The 18530-nt window shown below is 31.1% G+C and overlaps 10 protein-coding genes across 10 annotated transcripts; 3 read left to right on the top strand and 7 right to left on the bottom strand. All coding sequences in view use genetic code 12, as the record gives it.

Annotated features, from left to right (window-relative positions):
* The first annotated feature begins 267 nt into the window (after window positions 1–267).
* On the top strand, window positions 268–1183 carry QCR8 (ubiquinol--cytochrome-c reductase subunit 8). Its single transcript, XM_064905465.1, has one exon. It carries the CDS (start codon window positions 539–541, stop codon window positions 821–823), a length of 285 nt encoding a protein of 94 aa, XP_064763300.1. The 5' UTR covers window positions 268–538; the 3' UTR covers window positions 824–1183.
* A 61-nt stretch (window positions 1184–1244) lies between these two features.
* Window positions 1245–2297, bottom strand: ERG20 (bifunctional (2E,6E)-farnesyl diphosphate synthase/dimethylallyltranstransferase; the record flags this gene model as incomplete). Its single annotated transcript, XM_064907387.1, has 1 exon — window positions 1245–2297. The coding sequence occupies one exon, from the start codon at window positions 2295–2297 to the stop codon at window positions 1245–1247; it is 1053 nt and encodes a 350-aa protein (XP_064763299.1).
* A 193-nt stretch (window positions 2298–2490) lies between these two features.
* Window positions 2491–3972, bottom strand: DFJ63DRAFT_57766 (uncharacterized protein). Its single transcript, XM_064908940.1, has 2 exons — window positions 3508–3972; window positions 2491–3435 (listed from the first exon to the last, which is right to left on the bottom strand). The coding sequence occupies exons 1-2, from the start codon at window positions 3844–3846 to the stop codon at window positions 2572–2574; spliced, it is 1203 nt and encodes a 400-aa protein (XP_064763298.1). The 5' UTR covers window positions 3847–3972; the 3' UTR covers window positions 2491–2571.
* Window positions 3964–5381, bottom strand: KTR2 (mannosyltransferase). Its single transcript, XM_064906810.1, has one exon. The coding sequence runs from the start codon at window positions 5331–5333 to the stop codon at window positions 4044–4046; it is 1290 nt and encodes a 429-aa protein (XP_064763297.1). The 5' UTR covers window positions 5334–5381; the 3' UTR covers window positions 3964–4043.
* Window positions 5382–5622: 241 nt separating this feature from the next.
* DFJ63DRAFT_324639 (exosome catalytic subunit) lies at window positions 5623–8747 on the top strand. The gene has a single exon (XM_064907589.1). It carries the CDS (start codon window positions 5739–5741, stop codon window positions 8712–8714), a length of 2976 nt encoding a protein of 991 aa, XP_064763296.1. The 5' UTR covers window positions 5623–5738; the 3' UTR covers window positions 8715–8747.
* An 88-nt stretch (window positions 8748–8835) lies between these two features.
* Window positions 8836–9447, bottom strand: RIB3 (3,4-dihydroxy-2-butanone-4-phosphate synthase; the record flags this gene model as incomplete). Its single annotated transcript, XM_064907386.1, has 1 exon — window positions 8836–9447. The coding sequence occupies one exon, from the start codon at window positions 9445–9447 to the stop codon at window positions 8836–8838; it is 612 nt and encodes a 203-aa protein (XP_064763295.1).
* Window positions 9448–10450: 1003 nt separating this feature from the next.
* DFJ63DRAFT_333583 (uncharacterized protein) lies at window positions 10451–10891 on the top strand (the record flags this gene model as incomplete). The annotated part of the gene is made up of 1 exon (XM_064907878.1): window positions 10451–10891. The coding sequence occupies one exon, from the start codon at window positions 10451–10453 to the stop codon at window positions 10889–10891; it is 441 nt and encodes a 146-aa protein (XP_064763294.1).
* Window positions 10892–10929: 38 nt separating this feature from the next.
* On the bottom strand, window positions 10930–12583 carry WRS1 (tryptophan--tRNA ligase). The gene has a single exon (XM_064908939.1). It carries the CDS (start codon window positions 12241–12243, stop codon window positions 10969–10971), a length of 1275 nt encoding a protein of 424 aa, XP_064763293.1. The 5' UTR covers window positions 12244–12583; the 3' UTR covers window positions 10930–10968.
* RPL27A (60S ribosomal protein eL27) lies at window positions 12468–14114 on the bottom strand. The gene is made up of 2 exons (XM_064908941.1): window positions 13753–14114; window positions 12468–13247 (listed from the first exon to the last, which is right to left on the bottom strand). The coding sequence occupies exons 1-2, from the start codon at window positions 13781–13783 to the stop codon at window positions 12868–12870; spliced, it is 411 nt and encodes a 136-aa protein (XP_064763292.1). The 5' UTR covers window positions 13784–14114; the 3' UTR covers window positions 12468–12867.
* A 332-nt stretch (window positions 14115–14446) lies between these two features.
* On the bottom strand, window positions 14447–17836 carry DFJ63DRAFT_284266 (PDPK1 family serine/threonine-protein kinase; the record flags this gene model as incomplete). The annotated part of the gene is made up of 3 exons (XM_064904787.1): window positions 14447–15499; window positions 15560–17293; window positions 17360–17836. The coding sequence occupies 3 exons, from the start codon at window positions 17834–17836 to the stop codon at window positions 14447–14449; spliced, it is 3264 nt and encodes a 1087-aa protein (XP_064763291.1).
* Between the last annotated feature and the right edge of the window lie 694 nt (window positions 17837–18530).

Raw genomic sequence — 18530 nt, 5'->3', positions numbered from 1 at the left:
AAATGTACACAAATTTGCAATAAAAAATATAATAAATCTGTAAATTAAACAAACCAAACCAACCTTACCCTCATCGACTTTATCTACAATCATTCCAAAGTCAAACCCTCCACTATAATATAACTTTTGTTCTTAAATCAATCACATATGTATCTATATATGTATATATGTATTGTTTAAGGATATCTATTTTCTTTATATAAGGATTAACAAAATCAAATATGCCCATAGGGCTGTTTAATAAAACTTTCTTTTCAATTTAAACTATCGATATCTAATCTGTAATCATCTTATACCTCTTTACAGGTACTGTTATACTGAATCTGTGTCTTATTATAACTACTTCCATAGTTAACTAATTATAATATCCTGCATATACTTCCATCCAATAAATGAGAAGAAAATTAACTTACACCAAACAGAAAAAAAACTTCAAATATAAATATCAACTGCCATCAACTATCAACTATCAATTGATATATTTTAATCAGTTAGGTTTTGATAACAATTCAATTAACTTTATAATATATAATTTACAATGGCTGGTGCAGGTCCAAAAACTTATCTGGGATGGTGGGGTTACTTAGGTAGTCCAAAACAAAAACATATCACTTCATACACTGTATCTCCATTTGCTACCAAACCATTTAAAGGAGCTTTATATAATTCTGTATTCAATACTTTCAGAAGAACCAAGAATCAATTCCTTTACGTTGCATTACCATTCTCCATTGTCTGGGCTGTCTGGGCTAACGCTAGAGATTATAATGAATACTTATATACTAAAGAAGGTAGAGAAGAATTAGCCAGAGTTAATGTTTAGATTATTTACCATTATTTGATACTTAGTTGCTATCATATCATATCATATCATATCATAGCATATCTAATGAAACTATTCAATATCTAGTACAATAACATCATATCATAGCATATCACTTTTCCTATTTTTTTATAACGTTCATTGCCTCTTTTATCATATTTATTTCAAAAACTTTATGTAAAGATGAACTAATTGAAGTTTCATTTTCCATTCATCCCATTGTCATTGATTTATCCTGTTTATCATATACTATACTGGATGAGTTAGTTATTTATCTAAAATTGTTATATATTACACTCGATATATCAAAGACTGTTTTCTTAATATACAATTAAACATCATGTTAAAAACAAAAATTTTAAAACCTGTATTAGAATATGTAGTTTATTAAAGGTGATAGGACGATTCTATTTATGTATATCTATTTTGAACGCTTGTATACTTTAGCTAAGAAAGCAGTTAATACTTCCTTCTTTAACCCTCTTGATTCATCAATAGTACTGATTTGTTCTCTTAATTTAGCCACGATTGATTCTTCATATTCTTCATAAGTTTGTTGAATATTTAATTCATGGAATAATTTCTTAACTCTAGCTTCTGATTCATCATCCTTTTTACCATAATTATCATCTAATAATTGACGTTGTTCTTTATTAACTTTTAATAAAGCTTGATTTACAACCCATGAACATTTATTATCTTTAATATCAGTACCGATTTTACCAATTTGTTCAGGAGTACCAAAACAATCTAAATAATCATCTTGAATTTGGAAATATTCTCCTAATGGGATTAAAACATCTCTAACTTGTTTTAAATCTTTTTCATCATTAATTCCACTCATAAACATTGCTAAAGCAACTGGTAAATAAAATGAATAATAAGCAGTTTTAAAAATAACAATAAATGAATGTTTTTCTAACGAGAATTTATCTAAATCAACAATGTTTTCATCAGCAGTGACTAAATCTAATAATTGACCTAATTCAGTTTGGAAAGTAACTTCATGGAATAAATCTAAAAGATCAACATAATATGAATCTTGTCTAAAATGTTTCTTTAATAAAATATAAATAGCACCTTCTAACATGAACGAATCATTAATAGCAATATTATCAACTCCTTCCACTAAATACCAACATGATTGACCTCTTCTAGTCTTAGATTGATCCATCATATCATCAGCAACTAAGAAATAAGCTTGTAATAATTCAATAGCCCATCCTAAAATAGCAACTTTTTTATATTCAGCTTCCGATAAATCTTCAATGGTCTTTTTATTCAAGATAAGATAAGTATCAACCACCGATAATCCACGATTCAATTTCCCTCCTGGAGTATTATAATCTAAATTTCTAACAAACCAATCAATAGCAGTTTGAGGCATCTTATAACTGATTAAGATTTCTTTTAATTCTTCAACCATTTGGTCAAAGACACCAATGAACTTTTGTCTTGCGGCTGCTTTATCCATGTTTGACTACTTGACAATTGATCTGTAACGAACGATTACTATCCTGTTGCTTAATTGTAAAATGAACAAGAGTTGAGTTAAAGTTAAACGATATTTTCGTTCTTGTTGAAAAAAAAAATACACCGTTTGATACGATCGTATATACATACGCGGTCAAGTTAGGAATTAGATTTCCGCGTTTTTACATAGTAATAACTGCTAAATTCTAAAAGGATGCAATATATATTGAATTATATGAAAGATAATTTACAGAGAATGAGGGAGAAACAGGTGACTAACTTCTTCTTGAACGTTTACTCTTACCTGGTCTACTGGATTTACCATTTGGTTTTCCCCCTTTATTTTTATTGGTTGAAAATTCACTAATATCAGCAGAAGATTGAGCATCATTTCTTCTAGTACCTCTCTTTTTACCACCAGAACCATATTTAGAATCTTTAGCTAATCTCTTAGAATTTGGTTTTCTTCTCTTGTTGTCACGATCACGGTTTTCATTTTCACGAGTAGCTTCTTCTAAAGCAATTTGGAAATCATCATCATTACTTATTTCATTGGAACTTCTCTTTTTCTTTAAAGAATTAATTTTATCTAAAGTTTCTCTCTTTTGTTTAGCTCTATCTTGTAAAGTAGCATGTTGGACTTGTTTACCGAATTTCTTTAATTCTCTTTGTCTCTTAGATTCAACAGATGCCTTTTTATCAGCAGCTTCGGATAATAATTTTGTCTTTAATTTATCCATATGTTCATCACTTTTAACCATTTCAGCAAAATAATCTAATGGTCTAGCAAATGGGATTTTTAATTTTAATAAAGTAGCTTTAGCTTCTTTAACAGCATCTAACCCTTGTTTATAAAATGCTAATTCTCTTTGAGTATCATCATAAATATCTTTAATTTCACTTTCAGTCTTTTCAGCACTTACTACGGTTTGATGTTCAATGAAGGAATGTTTGGCCCATGGTAATTCAATACGAGCTAATGAATCTCTTAAAGCAGATTTATTATTTATGGTTAATTTGGTATGTGGAACAATATCGGAGTCGGAATCAACTTCAACTTCAGATAATGGAATATCTTCTTCTTCTTCTTCTTCGTCTTTTTCTTCAGCTTCTTCGTCATCTTCTTCTTCATCATCATCGTCTTCTTCTACTTCTTCTTCATCTTCGATATCACTTTCACTGTCACTGGCAGCTAATTTATCAAGATCTATATCATCTTCATCTTCTTCTTCATCTTCTTCTTCTTCATCATCATCTTCTTCGTCATCTTCTTCTTCAGCTTCTTCTTCAGCTTCAGCATGTTCAATTTGTGCTTGCATCTTCTTCAACTGTCTCATATCTTTCTTGGATAAAGCACCACTGACATAATCATCATTAGTACTTTTCTTTTCTTTCTTTTGTTTAACAGCTTTAATTTCAACTGGCTTAACTTTCTCTATAGGAGCAACTGGTGCAACTGATTTTTTAGTAACTGGTTTGGATCTTGAATTATCAACTATTTCAAGTGCCTTTTGAGCATTCAACTGTTGTTTTAAAAGTCCCTTAGCCATTGTGTACTTTCTTTGATCTATAACTTCTTATAGTATTCTATACTTTCTTTATAATTAAATTTATTTTTAGTGAAAAAAAAAATTGCGATGCTTTTGATGCTCACATTAAAAAAAATCTCTATAGTAAGAGTTAAGTATTGCGGATTGGATGTTTTATTGTACCTATATATCTATATGTATATTTGCAACTATTACTGTTACTTTTCATAGTTAAAGGTGTAATCTATTTCATTTAAGAATGACTTTCCAGCTCCATATTTCCACCATCGACTTAAACAACTGAATAATCCGACATCAATCGGTTTATCAATTCTATCCCCATCTACTCCATAAGTTTTACATACACATCTCTTTGAAGCAACAACATCTTTTGAAGTAGGACATGCTAAATATGGAGCATGATAATATCCTATATCTTCAAAATGATGAATCAGATTCTTATCAGCTAAGATATTTAACCCAATAGAATGGACTGGTGCATCGCCCCATCTCTCATAATAGAATCCACCTGATTTATCTAAGTAATCGAAATATTTCCCATATGCTTCACTTCTAAAGAAGTTTAAGTTTGCTATTTCAAAATTAGACCAGAAATGACATAAATTATACTTTGTAGATGATGGAACTAATGACTTCCAATGATTTAATGATGTTTCATGAGTAGTAATGAAGTCAAGTGAATTATTAGGATGTACTAACTCGGGATATTCAGCCATGAATTCTTCAACAGTTTGCCATAATGTCGGTATGGTGTTTTCATATTCAGTTATAGCAATTACAAATCCATAAATTTTATTATTTCGTCTTAATAATTCAAATGGATCATATTGAAAATCGCACATATATTCCACATCAGGTTCAACTCTGAAATACCAATCATAATTGAGCATTCTCTCTTGTCTGTAAAAGTATCCTGAATTGAAATGACACATGTTTCGATATGATTTGGTTCCTCCATATATAACTCCATCCATAATAGCTTTAGCAATTCCATTTTCATACTTTTCTTCATCTATAAATGATGGTTGTTCCCAATCTTCCTCAGGTATCAATTCATAGAACGTCTCACCACTAGCCATTAAGGTGGTTTGTTCTATGAATTCATCATCAAATGGTACTTCATTTAAAAACACCCAAGGATATCGATAATGACGATTGAATCGATCTTCTAATGATCTCATGGATTGTAATGCTCCTTTCAATTCTTTATTTCGAACCAACATAACCAACGTAGCATTCTCTTTTCCTATTTGTTGTCTATTCCTGAATGGTATTGATTGTTCAAGATATGAGTTTGACGCCAATTTTGGTTGATTATGTTTCAATGGATCATATGTGGGTGGGTGTGGGTTATGATTGAATAGTTGATTAATGTCATAATTAGCCAAGTCAATGCTACTGAAACTGATTGAATTCGGTATAATGTAGTAACAGAAACATAGAAGTATCCCAATTAAGGGTACTGTTAGTGTCCGTATAGATGGCATTGCTTGATTGAAGATATTAAAGTTGTATTCATATGCGTTTAGTTGAAGTTACAAATATATTTCAGTGCACTACATAATTTTTTTGCAAGAAATCTGATAAAATGAGATCTAATTATATCATCACAGGGAAAGAATCACTTTACACAATGGATTAGAGTCTTTTATAAAGTGATTCTCCAGCTTCAATCATTTACAAGTACATTCAAACTTACCGTCACCAATAGGTATCAGAAAGGTTATGTTATTAGTCTACTTTGCTCTAATTACTGGTCTATCAATGGTAGCGCCCCAATTATATACAGTCCATTTGATTTTTAATATGAAAAAATTATTATGAAGATGAGATTATATATATATATGAACCAGACAGATTCAATTAATCACTTTCAAACAGGATAAACAACAATGATTTCTCAAAGAAAGAGGTTATCCAGTGGTCTTAGTGTTACTTCCAAAGTATTCGTGAGATCACGTAATGGAGGAGCCCTTAAAATTGTTAGAGAACATTATTTAAGAAATGATATTCCATGTTATAGTAAGAGTTGTCAACATTGTCATGATATAGTTAAAGCTGATGCTAAAGGTGAATTACCTACTTTCATACTTTCTGCCACTCCAGCTAAGCTTAATTCCCAAGTGGGTCATTATGTCGTTCTTGATACTAATATCATCTTGCATTGTATTGATTTATTAGAAAATATTCAATGTTTTTACGATGTCATTATTCCTCAAACTGTCTTAGAAGAAGTTAAAAATAGATCAATTCCAATATATCAAAGATTAAGAGGATTAGTTAAATCTGAAGATAAAGGATTTGCCGTGTTTCATAATGAATTCAATGAACATACTTATATTAATAGATTAAAAAATGAATCTATAAATGATAGAAATGACCGTGCCATTAGAAAAGTTGCATCATGGTATAATACCCATTTAAATGAGAATAATTCACCCGAAAAGATTGAAATCATCTTACTTTGTAACGATAGAGATAATAGAACCAAGGCTAAAGCTGAAGGTATCAATGCTTTATCATTAACTGAATATATCGATTTATTACCAAATGCTGAAGATTTAAGAGATTTGATTCCGGCTGATTCAACTTTATCTAATGAATTATCAAATAAGGAAAATGAAACCACCTTCCCTGAATTTTATTCTGAAGCTAGAATCTTAGCTGGGATTAGAAACGGTACTTTATATCAAGGTATTTTGAATATTTCTCCATATAATATCTTAGAAGGTTCAGTTAAAGTAGCTGCCTTTAAGAAACCATTATTAATAGTTGGATCGAAGAATTTAAACAGAGGTTTTAGTTCTGATTCAGTCATTGTTGAATTATTACCCAAGGATAAATGGAGAGAACCATCATCAACCATTATTGAAGAAACTACATTAGGTGCTAATGATAATGCTGAAGATGCTGATGAGAATGGTGACGATGATATATCAGGCACAAATGGAGTGGTATCAGATAAAGAACGTTTATTATTAGCTCAAGAAGCCATCAGAGCTACTACTGCTGCATCAGAAGAAAAACGATTACAACCAGCTGCTAAGATAGTTGGTATTACGAGAAGATCATGGAGATATTATGTGGGTCAAATCGCTCCTACATCAGTGGTGGGAGAGGATAGTGGTAATTCGTCAAGAAGTTGTTTTGTAGTATTGATGGATAAAACCTTACCTAAGATTAGAATAAGGACAAGAAAAGCTAAAGAATATTTAGGTCAAAGAATAGTGGTATCGGTTGATGCTTGGCCTTCCAATTCTCGTTATCCAAATGGTCATTTCGTTAGATCATTAGGAGAGATTGAAAGTGCTGAAGCTGAAACTGAAGCCTTATTATTAGAACATGATGTTGAATATAGACCATTTGCTAAGAATGTGTTGGATTGTTTACCGGCTGAAGGAGATAATTGGGTTGTCCCTGATCTTATAAATACTGATGATGCTCAATTAAAGAAGAGAGTTGATTTAAGAGATAAATTAGTGTGTTCGATTGATCCTCCTAATTGTGTGGATATTGATGATGCCTTACATGCTAAAAGATTACCTAATGGAAATTATGAAGTAGGTGTTCATATTGCTGATGTTACTCATTTCGTCAAACCTAATACTGCTTTAGATCAAGAAGGTGCTTCAAGAGGTACATCTGTTTATTTAGTAGATAAAAGAATTGATATGTTGCCAATGTTATTAGGGACCAATTTATGTTCTTTAAAACCATATGTTGATAGATTTGCTTTTTCAGTAATTTGGGAATTAGATGAAGATGCGAATATCGTTAATGTTAAATTCATGAAATCGGTTATAAAATCAAGAGAAGCATTTTCATATGAACGTGCTCAATTAAGAATTGATGATAAATCACAAACTGATGAATTAACTGATTCCATGAGAGTGTTATTAAAACTTTCTAAGAAATTAAAACAACAAAGATTAGATGCTGGTGCCTTGAATTTAGCCTCTCCTGAAGTTAAAGTTCATATGGATAGTGAAACCAGTGATCCAAATGAAGTTGAAATTAAAAAATTATTAGAAACTAATTCATTGGTTGAAGAATTCATGTTGTTGGCCAATATCTCTGTGGCTAGAAAGATTTATGATGCTTACCCTCAAACTGCCATGTTAAGAAGACATGCCTCCCCTCCAGCTACTAATTTCGAATTATTAAATGATATATTAAATGCAAGAAGACCAGGTATGGCCATATCATTAGAAAGTTCTAAAGCATTAGCTGATTCATTAGATAGATGTGAAGATCCTAATGATCCATATTTCAATACTTTATTACGTATTATGTCTACCAGATGTATGATGGCTGCTGAATATTTCCCATCTGGGTCATATGGATATCCTGAATTCAGACATTATGGGTTAGCGGTTGATATTTATACTCATTTCACGTCGCCAATCAGAAGATATTGTGATGTGGTGGCTCATAGACAATTAGCAGGGGCTATAGGGTATGAGAATTTAGATTTAAGTCATAGAGATAAAAATAAAATGGAGCTTATAGTTAAGAATATTAATAGAAGACATAGAAATGCTCAATTTGCAGGTAGAGCAAGTATTGAATATTATGTCGGGCAAGTTATGAGAAATAATGAATCTGTACATGAGGGTTATGTTATTAAATGTTTTGTTAATGGTATTGTTGTACTTGTTCCAAAGTTTGGTATTGAAGGATTAATTAAATTAGAATTACTTGGAGATGTTAATACAGCTGATTATGATGAAAATAAGTATGAACTTAAATTTACTGATTTAAATGGTAAAAAGAGATCGGTGGCTGTATTTGATAAAGTTATGGTTGATGTTAAATCAGTTAAGGATGAAGTTAGTGGAAAGAGAAAAGCTCAATTATTATTGAAATAGGTTAATAAGTAAATGGTTGCATTAAACGTTATATGTGTATATTAATGTATGAAATACTAATAAATAAATTATAGATAAAACTAATGTACAAGATTAAAGTGTTATATGATGACAAAATAGATTAATTAAGGTGATCAACGATTTGATTAATATTGATGATTTTAATATTATGAGTTTTACCGAATTTAACACAATCATCTAATCTCATCATTAAACCATCTTCATCTCTAACCAATTCACAAATGACAGCAGCTGGTTGTAATCCAGTTAATTCACATAATTGAACGGCAGCTTCAGTATGACCTCTTCTCTTTTTTAATAATCCTGGTACGGCTCTTAAAGGTAAAACATGACCTGGTCTAATAAAATCTTGAGGTTTTACAGTTGGATCAGCTAATTTATTAGCGGTTAAAGCTCTATCATGAGCAGAAATACCAGTAGTGGTACCTTCACCGAAATCACAAGTGACAGTATAAGCAGTACCATGTCTATCAGTTCTATCTTTTAACATTGGTTGTAAATCTAAGGCATCAGCTCTTTCAGTTGATAATGGAGCACATACATAACCTGAAGAATATCTTACTAAGAAAGCCATTTTTTCTTGAGTTATTAATTCGGCAGATATGATTAAATCTCCTTCATTTTCACGATCTTCATCATCCATGACAATAAGGAATTCACCATTTTTGAATCCTTCGAGAGCTTCTGATATTGGATTAAATATTTGAGTCATGATTGTGCTATGAGATTATTTGAAGTAAGGTATGAGTGGTAAGTAAAGAAGTAATTGTAAACTGTAATCCTAATAGATAATGCAACCTCGATCAACTAGTAATTATCAAGTTTTATAAATAATTTTGCAATAACTATACAATTTGTAGTTATACTGATTTATATATAATTGGAAATTTTTCAGTCTAATTGGAAATCAGTTTTCGTGGGGCCATCAAAATTGTCGTCCGTGACGCTAAAAAAAAGAAAGAAAAAAAGGTGTACTGACTCAGTAATTAGTGAGCGTCTTTAGTAATCATTACTTAAATTTTACCGATGATAAATTATTTCATATCTGACTGATTTATAATACTGAACCATAATTACTCTATTTAGAATTAGTGTTGTTTATGGTTTGTAATATGTTTGACATCAGTTAAGTCAGTTAAGTTATGTACTCTAATGGGTTATTCCTATTTCACATCCATTTATTTGTTCATGGTTGTTAGATTATCCGGATTTTAGCGGGGAATTACTTCAGTGTTTTGCAATCAAATTTTAATTTGCAATACTATAACTATATGACTCTTAATTGTAGTTGGGTTTTATAAAATAAGGTTGTCAACGATGCTTGTGTTTGTTGGATACAGTACATTTGATCATAATAACCATATTAATGGTGTTATACTATATACCCTGTGAACTATGACTATGACATTTTCTCACTATTTAACGGATCCTCGTTACGACTCCGAGGATCTATTTGTGTACAAAGTGGTATGATGTTACTTAACTCGGAGTACCGACTACAATTCAACTCTTATATGAGATATTACATCAACTTCTTATATTACTGGTCTTGAAGGTAACTTACATTAATGGTGAATTCATAGTGTAATTGTATAATAACCTTCCTGTATATACTCCTGGTGAATCACCACAAATCAACTTGAATATCGAATATCAAATTGATATATATATCAAACATTTAATGTAAACCATTAAACTCATAGTTCAACAGTCAGATGTCAACTATAAAAGAAGACCCTACAGGGTTTACTAGATCATTTGAAACTCATTATAAAGATGATAATGATACCGAAATATTCTTTCATAAAATTGAATTAGATAATAAAATCATCTTAAATATTCAATTCAATGGTGTCATGGATACAACTTTTGAATTACCATTATCATCCAAAGCAACAGTGAATTATCTCAGTTCCATATCGAATAGTGAAGCAGATATAGGGATTGAACCATTATTATTAGTAGGGAATCATGCTAATTTAAAGATTCTGATTGTTGCTTCTCAAATTGGTAAACTTATAGCGACGTCGGGTCATCCTAAAGATTGTATATTATCAATTGGGTCCAAATGGTTTGGGAAATTTGATGAGTCTAATGATGATGATTTTGAAAAATTAATGTTTATCTTGGAAAATACAAAAAAGTTAATTCAATAAATTTTAATCGTGTATATATATATTTATAAATTGTGTAGTATAGAGAATGAATGTACATAAAATTATCTATTAATCATCTATTTCTTTTCTTTCTTTTCTCTAACTTTAGGAGCTACTAATCTTTCCTTTTGGCCATATACTAATTTATGAGGTTTCATGAATTTATCAATAAGTTCTTGATCAATTTTACTTCTTCTTTCTTGATAAGCAGCCACAAATTCTTGTAATACAGTTATACATTCTTGTTTCATTTCACCTGATAATACTTTCCCAGATTTATAATCATCAGAAAGTTCTTGTAATCTTGCATCATCATAACTAAAGAATGATAAATATTGATATGCAACATCAGTATCAGGATTACCTCCCAATCTTCTATGATCTTCAAGAGTAGCTTGACCTCCTGAAAAGGCATATTTATTAACTTTTCTTTTAATTTCCTTTTGAGAATCTCCCATAAAGATTGAAGTAGTAGTATCTGAAGCAGACATTTTAGTTGATGCTCCTTGTAAAGCAGGGAAAAATTTAGCATGAATTAAAGCTGGTTTAGAAAATTTTAATTTATCAGCTACATCACGACAAACTCTAAAATAAGGATCTTGATCAATGGCACATGGAATCAAACATGGAGTCTTTGGAGGTAAGCCTAATACATCAGGGAATGAAGATGGAAAAGCAGTAGCGATTTGAATACTAGCAAAATGAATCTTACCAATACAATCAGAATCTTGGAATCCAAATACAGCTTTAGCAGTTGAAGTGGTGATTTGTCTTGAAGTTCTAACTACATTTTCATAAAATGATCCTCCCATATATTCTAAATCAGAAAATATAAAGGTATTTTCTGGCTTAAAACCAACAGCGATAATATCTTTAGCATTATCTTTAGAAAATTGTTTAACATCTTCAATCGATAATTTTGGTTTAAATAAGAATTTCTCATCATCAGTTAATTCAATCACTAATGGAGCATCAAATACTTCTTGTAACCATCTTGTGAATTCAAATGGAACCATATGACCTAAATGCATCGAATCAGATGATGGACCTCTACCAGTATAAAGAAAGAATGGTTCACCATGTTCATATAAATCCAAGATTCTATCAAGATCTCTTTCAGAAAAGAACACTCCTCTCTTTAAGAATGGATGAGGTTCTTGACCAGTTAATCTTTTAAATTTAGATAAAGTATCTTCAGTTATAGCTTTTGTCCCAAATTGTTTAATTAATTTATCATAATCGATACCTTGAGCTTTACCATCCACCACTGCTCCTTCAACTTCCCATGGTGTAACGACTTGTTCAACTTCGTCTTTGACTGACAACTTTTCAACCTTTCCTTCGACTGACATTGTTATTCTTGAGAACCAATTGAAAAGATGATGACGATGATATTGATGATTTCCTTAAATGCTTATAATTGATATCGAAAATCCAAAAAAGACTCACCATATTATATGCAGTCCGTTAAAAATCCAGGTTCATCGTTTAGAGTGAAAAATTCTGCAACCATCAAGAGAGGATTATTAACGTAGAGATGTAATAACAACTTTATAGGTGTAAAAAGGTATATATTAAGTATACAGATATAGGTTCAAAAAAGATAAACGCAAACTTGAATGTCTAATAACTTATCAATCTACATATACAACGGTTTAAAATAGTTTTAAAATAGTTTTTCTTTTATTTTTTGGTTGATCTGTTTATATGATTATATGGATAGATGATGGATGGTTTTAGATCATTAAATTATTGTATGTTTATTTTTAAACCCATGCAAGAAGAAAAAAACAACAAAACAAGGATTTAACAAAGTAATAATAATATTAAATTAGATGGCTTGAATTGGTTTGCTTTTAAAATGGAAACCCCCTTTTCCCCTCCCAAACAACAAATTTATACAAAAAAATAGAAGTTTATAAGATTATATAGAAGTATGATTATTGATGGATGATGATTGATGAGATTTGATTGATTTAAAAGTGTAATTTTTGGAAGAACCACTTGTTTTTACCAGCTTGATGTTTTTCTTCTAAAGCCTTTTTAACAACTTTTTTAGCTTCTTCTCTTTGGGATGGTTCATCTAAAGCTTCTAAAGTGACAGCGGATTTGAATGATTCAACATCTAAAGAGTATCTAGTTGGCATTAAATGATTGTAGTTAACTAATTTAACAAATGGCTTAACTTTAGTTCTCTTGGCAGTCTTTTTAGCACCCAAGTTTTTGGTAACCTTTAATGGAGCTCTTTCAATACCAGCAACAATGGCATGTGGGAAAGGGTGTGATTTGGTACCATCATCATGTGGTTTAACAATGACGACTTTCTTACCAGCGAAACGACCACGGACGACAATAGCTATAAGAAAATTAAAAGTTAGTATAAATTGTTTTTATATGATGGTTTGTGTTATTCCATGAAAAGATTTGTAGTATGGGTATTGTTCGTAAGTAGATGATTTGAAAACTATTTAGATGTGATTCTTATACATTATTGATACATTGATGGATTGTACTACATTTGTTTTCATTTTATGATGATTCTTCACTTCCTCATCTCTTTGATTGGTTACATGAAATTTTGAAACATCTGTCAAAGGAATTGTACTAAATGACAACTGTTTACAGTTTTTGATGATATGATGATGTACTAATCGATTGAAATAACGTTCTTACATAGATTATAGTTATAAAACTGATATAATTCATAGTACAAACTTGATTAATAAAATTTGATGTCAAATGGTTGTCACAAGAGGACAAATTATTAATGATGATGAGGAGGAGGGGATAATTACCCGTTTGAATACTGGAAAACTTTGAATGGAGTAACAGGAGAATGATTTGAACTGAGTTATACATACCAACTTTACCTGCTTTAATGAATTTAGCCATTTTTATGTGATGTGAAATATACTAATTAATTATAAAAGGTATCTGGTAAATGAATTGAAAAATTTTATTATGTATATTTTTTTCTGTTAACTGAATTGGTAAAGGAGAATGAGACATTATGGTGAAGGGGGGGGAATGAGGACATTAAGTGTGTAAAATGTCGTATTATGAATATCACAAAAAAAATGTCTTTCATGAATCTGGTACTGTATATAAGGTAAGATATGATGTTACACAAAATTAAATGTCAATGGGCGGGTAACTTTAAAAAAAGTGAAAGTCAGGTGATTCCTGTGACTGTTCTTTCCCCCCCCTCCTCCTCCTTCCCCTCTTCTTCTGGATGGTGACTCTCCAATTTATTTAATTATTTTTTTTAGATTATTCCGATGGAACACATTTCAGATTCAAATTTAAGGTACCACCACCACACATTTTGCAACAATTTTTAAAATAACTATTACTACAAACTATAATCTCCTAGTTAATTTCTTTTATTTTAAAACTGTTGCTATAAAACTCTATCAAAATATAAACTTACTTATACGTAGCTATGCACGATCAATAAAATACAAACCACCATTTTAATTGTATTATGTTATGTTATTTCTTTTTATTTTATGTTATATTATATTATATTATATTATGTTTTATGATATGATGAACCTATTTCTTTCTTTGACTTCTAGCCAACAATTTGGAATTCATAGATGTAATAGCAGCTTTTCTCCCCGTTCTAATCCCTTGTTTAAGCAGTGAAGATGGGGATACAACTCTTGATAAATCATCCTTAGTAAAACTTGATCGTCTATTATTAGTTAATGCAATATGTGCATTATTAGATACCGCCAATTGTGCAGCATGTAACATTCCACTTTCATTGGAATCAGAGGCCGCTAATCCAGTATGCATATTAACTCCATTGATTGGACTCATAGGAGGTGGAGGTTTCCTTCTTGGAACTTTGATTTTAATCTTTGAATTCATAAGATTATTAGCTTGAGTTTTATTACTACTACTACTACTATCACTAACAGCTCTAATCGTTGGTGATATTGGGGTAGTGGGAGTTGTTGGACGTTTAGTTATCACAAGTCCTCCATTATCAGGTCTACGAGGTTTATCATCCGATGGAACTCTCTTTTGACTTATACTGGCAAATGAAGGTGAATCTTGTAATTTTGGTGAACTATTATTAGTATTACTAGTAACCACACTCAGATTGACAGAACTATTTGTTCTTGACATTTCAAATTCTCGTTCTAATTGATTATATTTAGCTTTAGCTAATGCTTCTGTCCATGTAGTTACTTCATATTTCTCAACTTCAAATACTAAAGTTGTATTCAGTGATTCAATAGCAAATATACCTGTACTTGGTAATAATTTTTGAAATTTATTAGATGATGATACTAATTCTTTAAATTGAATAAAAGGATATTTCAATTTAACTTCACTTATCAATCGATAATTAGTTTCTTTATCATCTCTAAAGAAAATCAAAGCTCGACCATGAGTAGTGATAACCATTGTACAAGTTCGAGTTTTTTCTAATGCATGTTGACGAGTTGGTGTACCTGACACTGAACTTGAATCGGATGATGAATTATCCTTTTTATCAATATGCGAAAACCCAAGTCTCTTTAAAAGTGATGATCCTCGATGTCTTGTATTTGAACTGGTAGAAGATGTTAAACTATTACTCTTACCTTCACCCGTCTTTGAATCAGTTTTACCATCTCGTTTGGAATCAGTACTTTTTCGATCACTATCAGTAACTTCTTCAATTTCAAAATAATCAATAATAGCGTCAGTTTCATCAGCGGATTGATAAGAATCATCAGAATTCATTGATTCAGCATGTCTTAATCCAGCAGTAGAACCCTTCACAACTTGAGTAAGTAAACTTGAGCCTCTTGATGGTGGAGCCACTGATGACAGTAATTTATTAGTATAACCTAATGGTGAATCATGTAATGATCCTTTATTCTTTCGTTCAAATGATTCAGTTGGTTCCCGATGAACCAATACTGGTCCTAATTTTAAGATTCTTTCATCACCATGTTTAAGATATTGACTCCATGCTGCTTCTAATGTACTTAATGGAGCGACATCCATAACCCGAGATTTCGGTTTACTTGAACCATTATTGTTGTTGCTTGCCTTTCGTTGGGTGATTGATCGAGAATAATTTTGACGAGTATTAATCGTTGGTCTTAAGATATTGGTACCTGGAATATAATCTGGTGTTGGTGTTGCTTTTGGAGTAACTGAATTCAGACTAGATGAATTCGTAGCTCTGACTGGTTCACTTTCATTTGGACTATCATTTGATGAATCTTCACTATTTTCGGCAGTTACTCCATCTTTCTTATTAAGGACAAATGCAGCCACACTTGCAGGATTAACTAATTTAGTATTATTTTCACTCAAGGCTCTTCTTGTTAATGGAGTAACATCAGAATTGGAATTATTATTGGTAGGTCTTTTATATATCTTTTTAGTGACTGTGACTTGAGATGCTGATTTTGATAATTCAGGAATTTTCATCATTGATTTAGCTGTCATTTTATATGGACCTAATTCCGGTGGATCCTTATACCATATCAGATCAAAATCATCGAAATTAATTCCTTGGAAAAAGTAATGATTTTGAATAGTTTGAATCGTGGCTCTCTTAGATGGCTGTAAAACCAATATCTGTTTAATTAAATCTCTCACAATATTAGGGAAACCAGCACTGAATGCAAATTGTAATTTTGTAATTTTTTGAAACGTTAAATATTCATTAGTTGCTTTGAAAGGTGGTTTACCAGCAATCATTTGATAAATGATACATCCGAAAGCCCATACATCACCTGGTTTACCACAATATTTATTTTCTAATAATTCAGGAGAAACATATTCAGCGGTACCGACGAATGATTTAGCTCGAACATCAACAGGGTATTCTTCACTTTCATCATTTTTCTTTTCTAATAATCTTGCGGTACCGAAATCAGTGATTTGAATTCGAAGTTTATCATCAAGTAAGATATTTTCTGGTTTGATATCACGATGAATAACACCATTATCATGCATGTATTTGATGGCATCAAGGATTTGAGCTCCAAAATGTCGAGTACAATCTTCGCTTAATGTTCCATAACGTTTAATTAATGATAATAATTCACCATTTGATGCATAATCGAGGACAAAATATAATGAACTTTTATCTTGGAATGTGAAATATAATGAGATAACTCCCATACGATTACTTAATCGATTTAAAGCATGTTTTTCAATATTAACGTATTTAACTTTCTTTTCCTTGATGATATGTCTCTTGTCGAGGATTTTGACGGCATATTGTTTTGAAGTATGTTTATCAGTTCCAAGGATAACAGTTGAATAAGATCCTTCACCTAATTGTTTACCAAATTGGAAATCGGATACACCTCTTCTTATAATTTTGGTATTATTAGCATCTTTGATTTGTTTTACGGCAGCACCTTTATTATCCCATTCATCGTCCTTATCGGCATCTTTATTATAAGGTACACCATCATCATCTTCTATAACTTGACCATCGTCGTCAACATCATTATCATCGTCATCATCATCATCATCTTCAATGCCAGATTCATTTTGAAGAGGAGATCCAAACAATTGTTTGAATTCAGCATCCGTGGTGGGAGTATCTAGTAATACATTTAAAGAAGAATTGGTTAATGCATGATGTTGAGAATGAGGTCGAGGAGTGAAATCAAAGGATGAAGAAGAATTGGGAGTTTCAGGAGCACTTCTTGTGATATTTTCATCTTCATCTAAATGAATGGAAGATAATCGAGATGATATATGTAATTTTTGATTTATAGATTGTAAGAATCGATTTGAACTACTAGTTGAATGATGAAGATTAGTTGGAGCTTGATCTTTTTGAGAATCAAGGGTATCAACACTATGATTATGACTTGATTGGGAGTAACTGTTATAGATATTATCAAGTTCTGAAGATAATTCTTGGAATCCAGATACTGGACGATTTCTATTATCGGATTGAGTTAATGGGTTCATGATACGATTGATAAGAAAGGATGGATGGAATGTGAGTATTAGTCTAGACTGGGGAGAAGGTTTGTATCAATGAGATCTATATAAGTGTATATAAAGTGATAAGATAAGATATGATATGATTTATGATAAGATTATGAATAAAGTTGGAGTTGTTAAATGGTAGTACATATTAATTACAACTGATGAAACGGGGTTGTGCAAAGACAAAAAGATTGTTGAAGTGGAGTGCAGTGGAGTGGAAGAGGTGGAGGAAGGGAATGTCTAGGGATGGATAGGATTGATTGGATTGGATGGACTACTAGTGAAATGAATGACCCTTGTTATGGATTGGAATATAGATTGATGATAGTTGAATGTGTGTTGTAAACTGAATTTAAACTTCGCCAACCTAAACAAACAAACTTTGGTGTGTTTTAGAAAAGGGTATTCCTCTCTCTCCTTTGTATTTGTATTGTGTTCTGTTTTGATTTGTATGAGAAAATGAAATTTTCACTGTTAAACAACTGGTCACGTGTGCAACTTTGTTGTTGTTATCTTTGTATGATATCATCATAGTAATAATAATCATAACTGGTTGGTCAATAGATAGTAACTGTAAGAACAGATAACTCAATTGATCAGTCTGTGTATGATCTATGTAGTGTATAGTATGGCTAATTGAGTAACCATTGTAAGTTAACTATAGTACGTACTT

The sequence above is a fragment of the Scheffersomyces coipomensis genome, assembly GCF_036884675.1.
Source record: "Scheffersomyces coipomensis strain NRRL Y-17651 chromosome Unknown DFJ63scaffold_2, whole genome shotgun sequence".
NCBI lineage: Eukaryota > Fungi > Ascomycota > Pichiomycetes > Serinales > Debaryomycetaceae > Scheffersomyces > Scheffersomyces coipomensis.
This window is presented reverse-complemented; position numbering and strand designations above follow the sequence as displayed.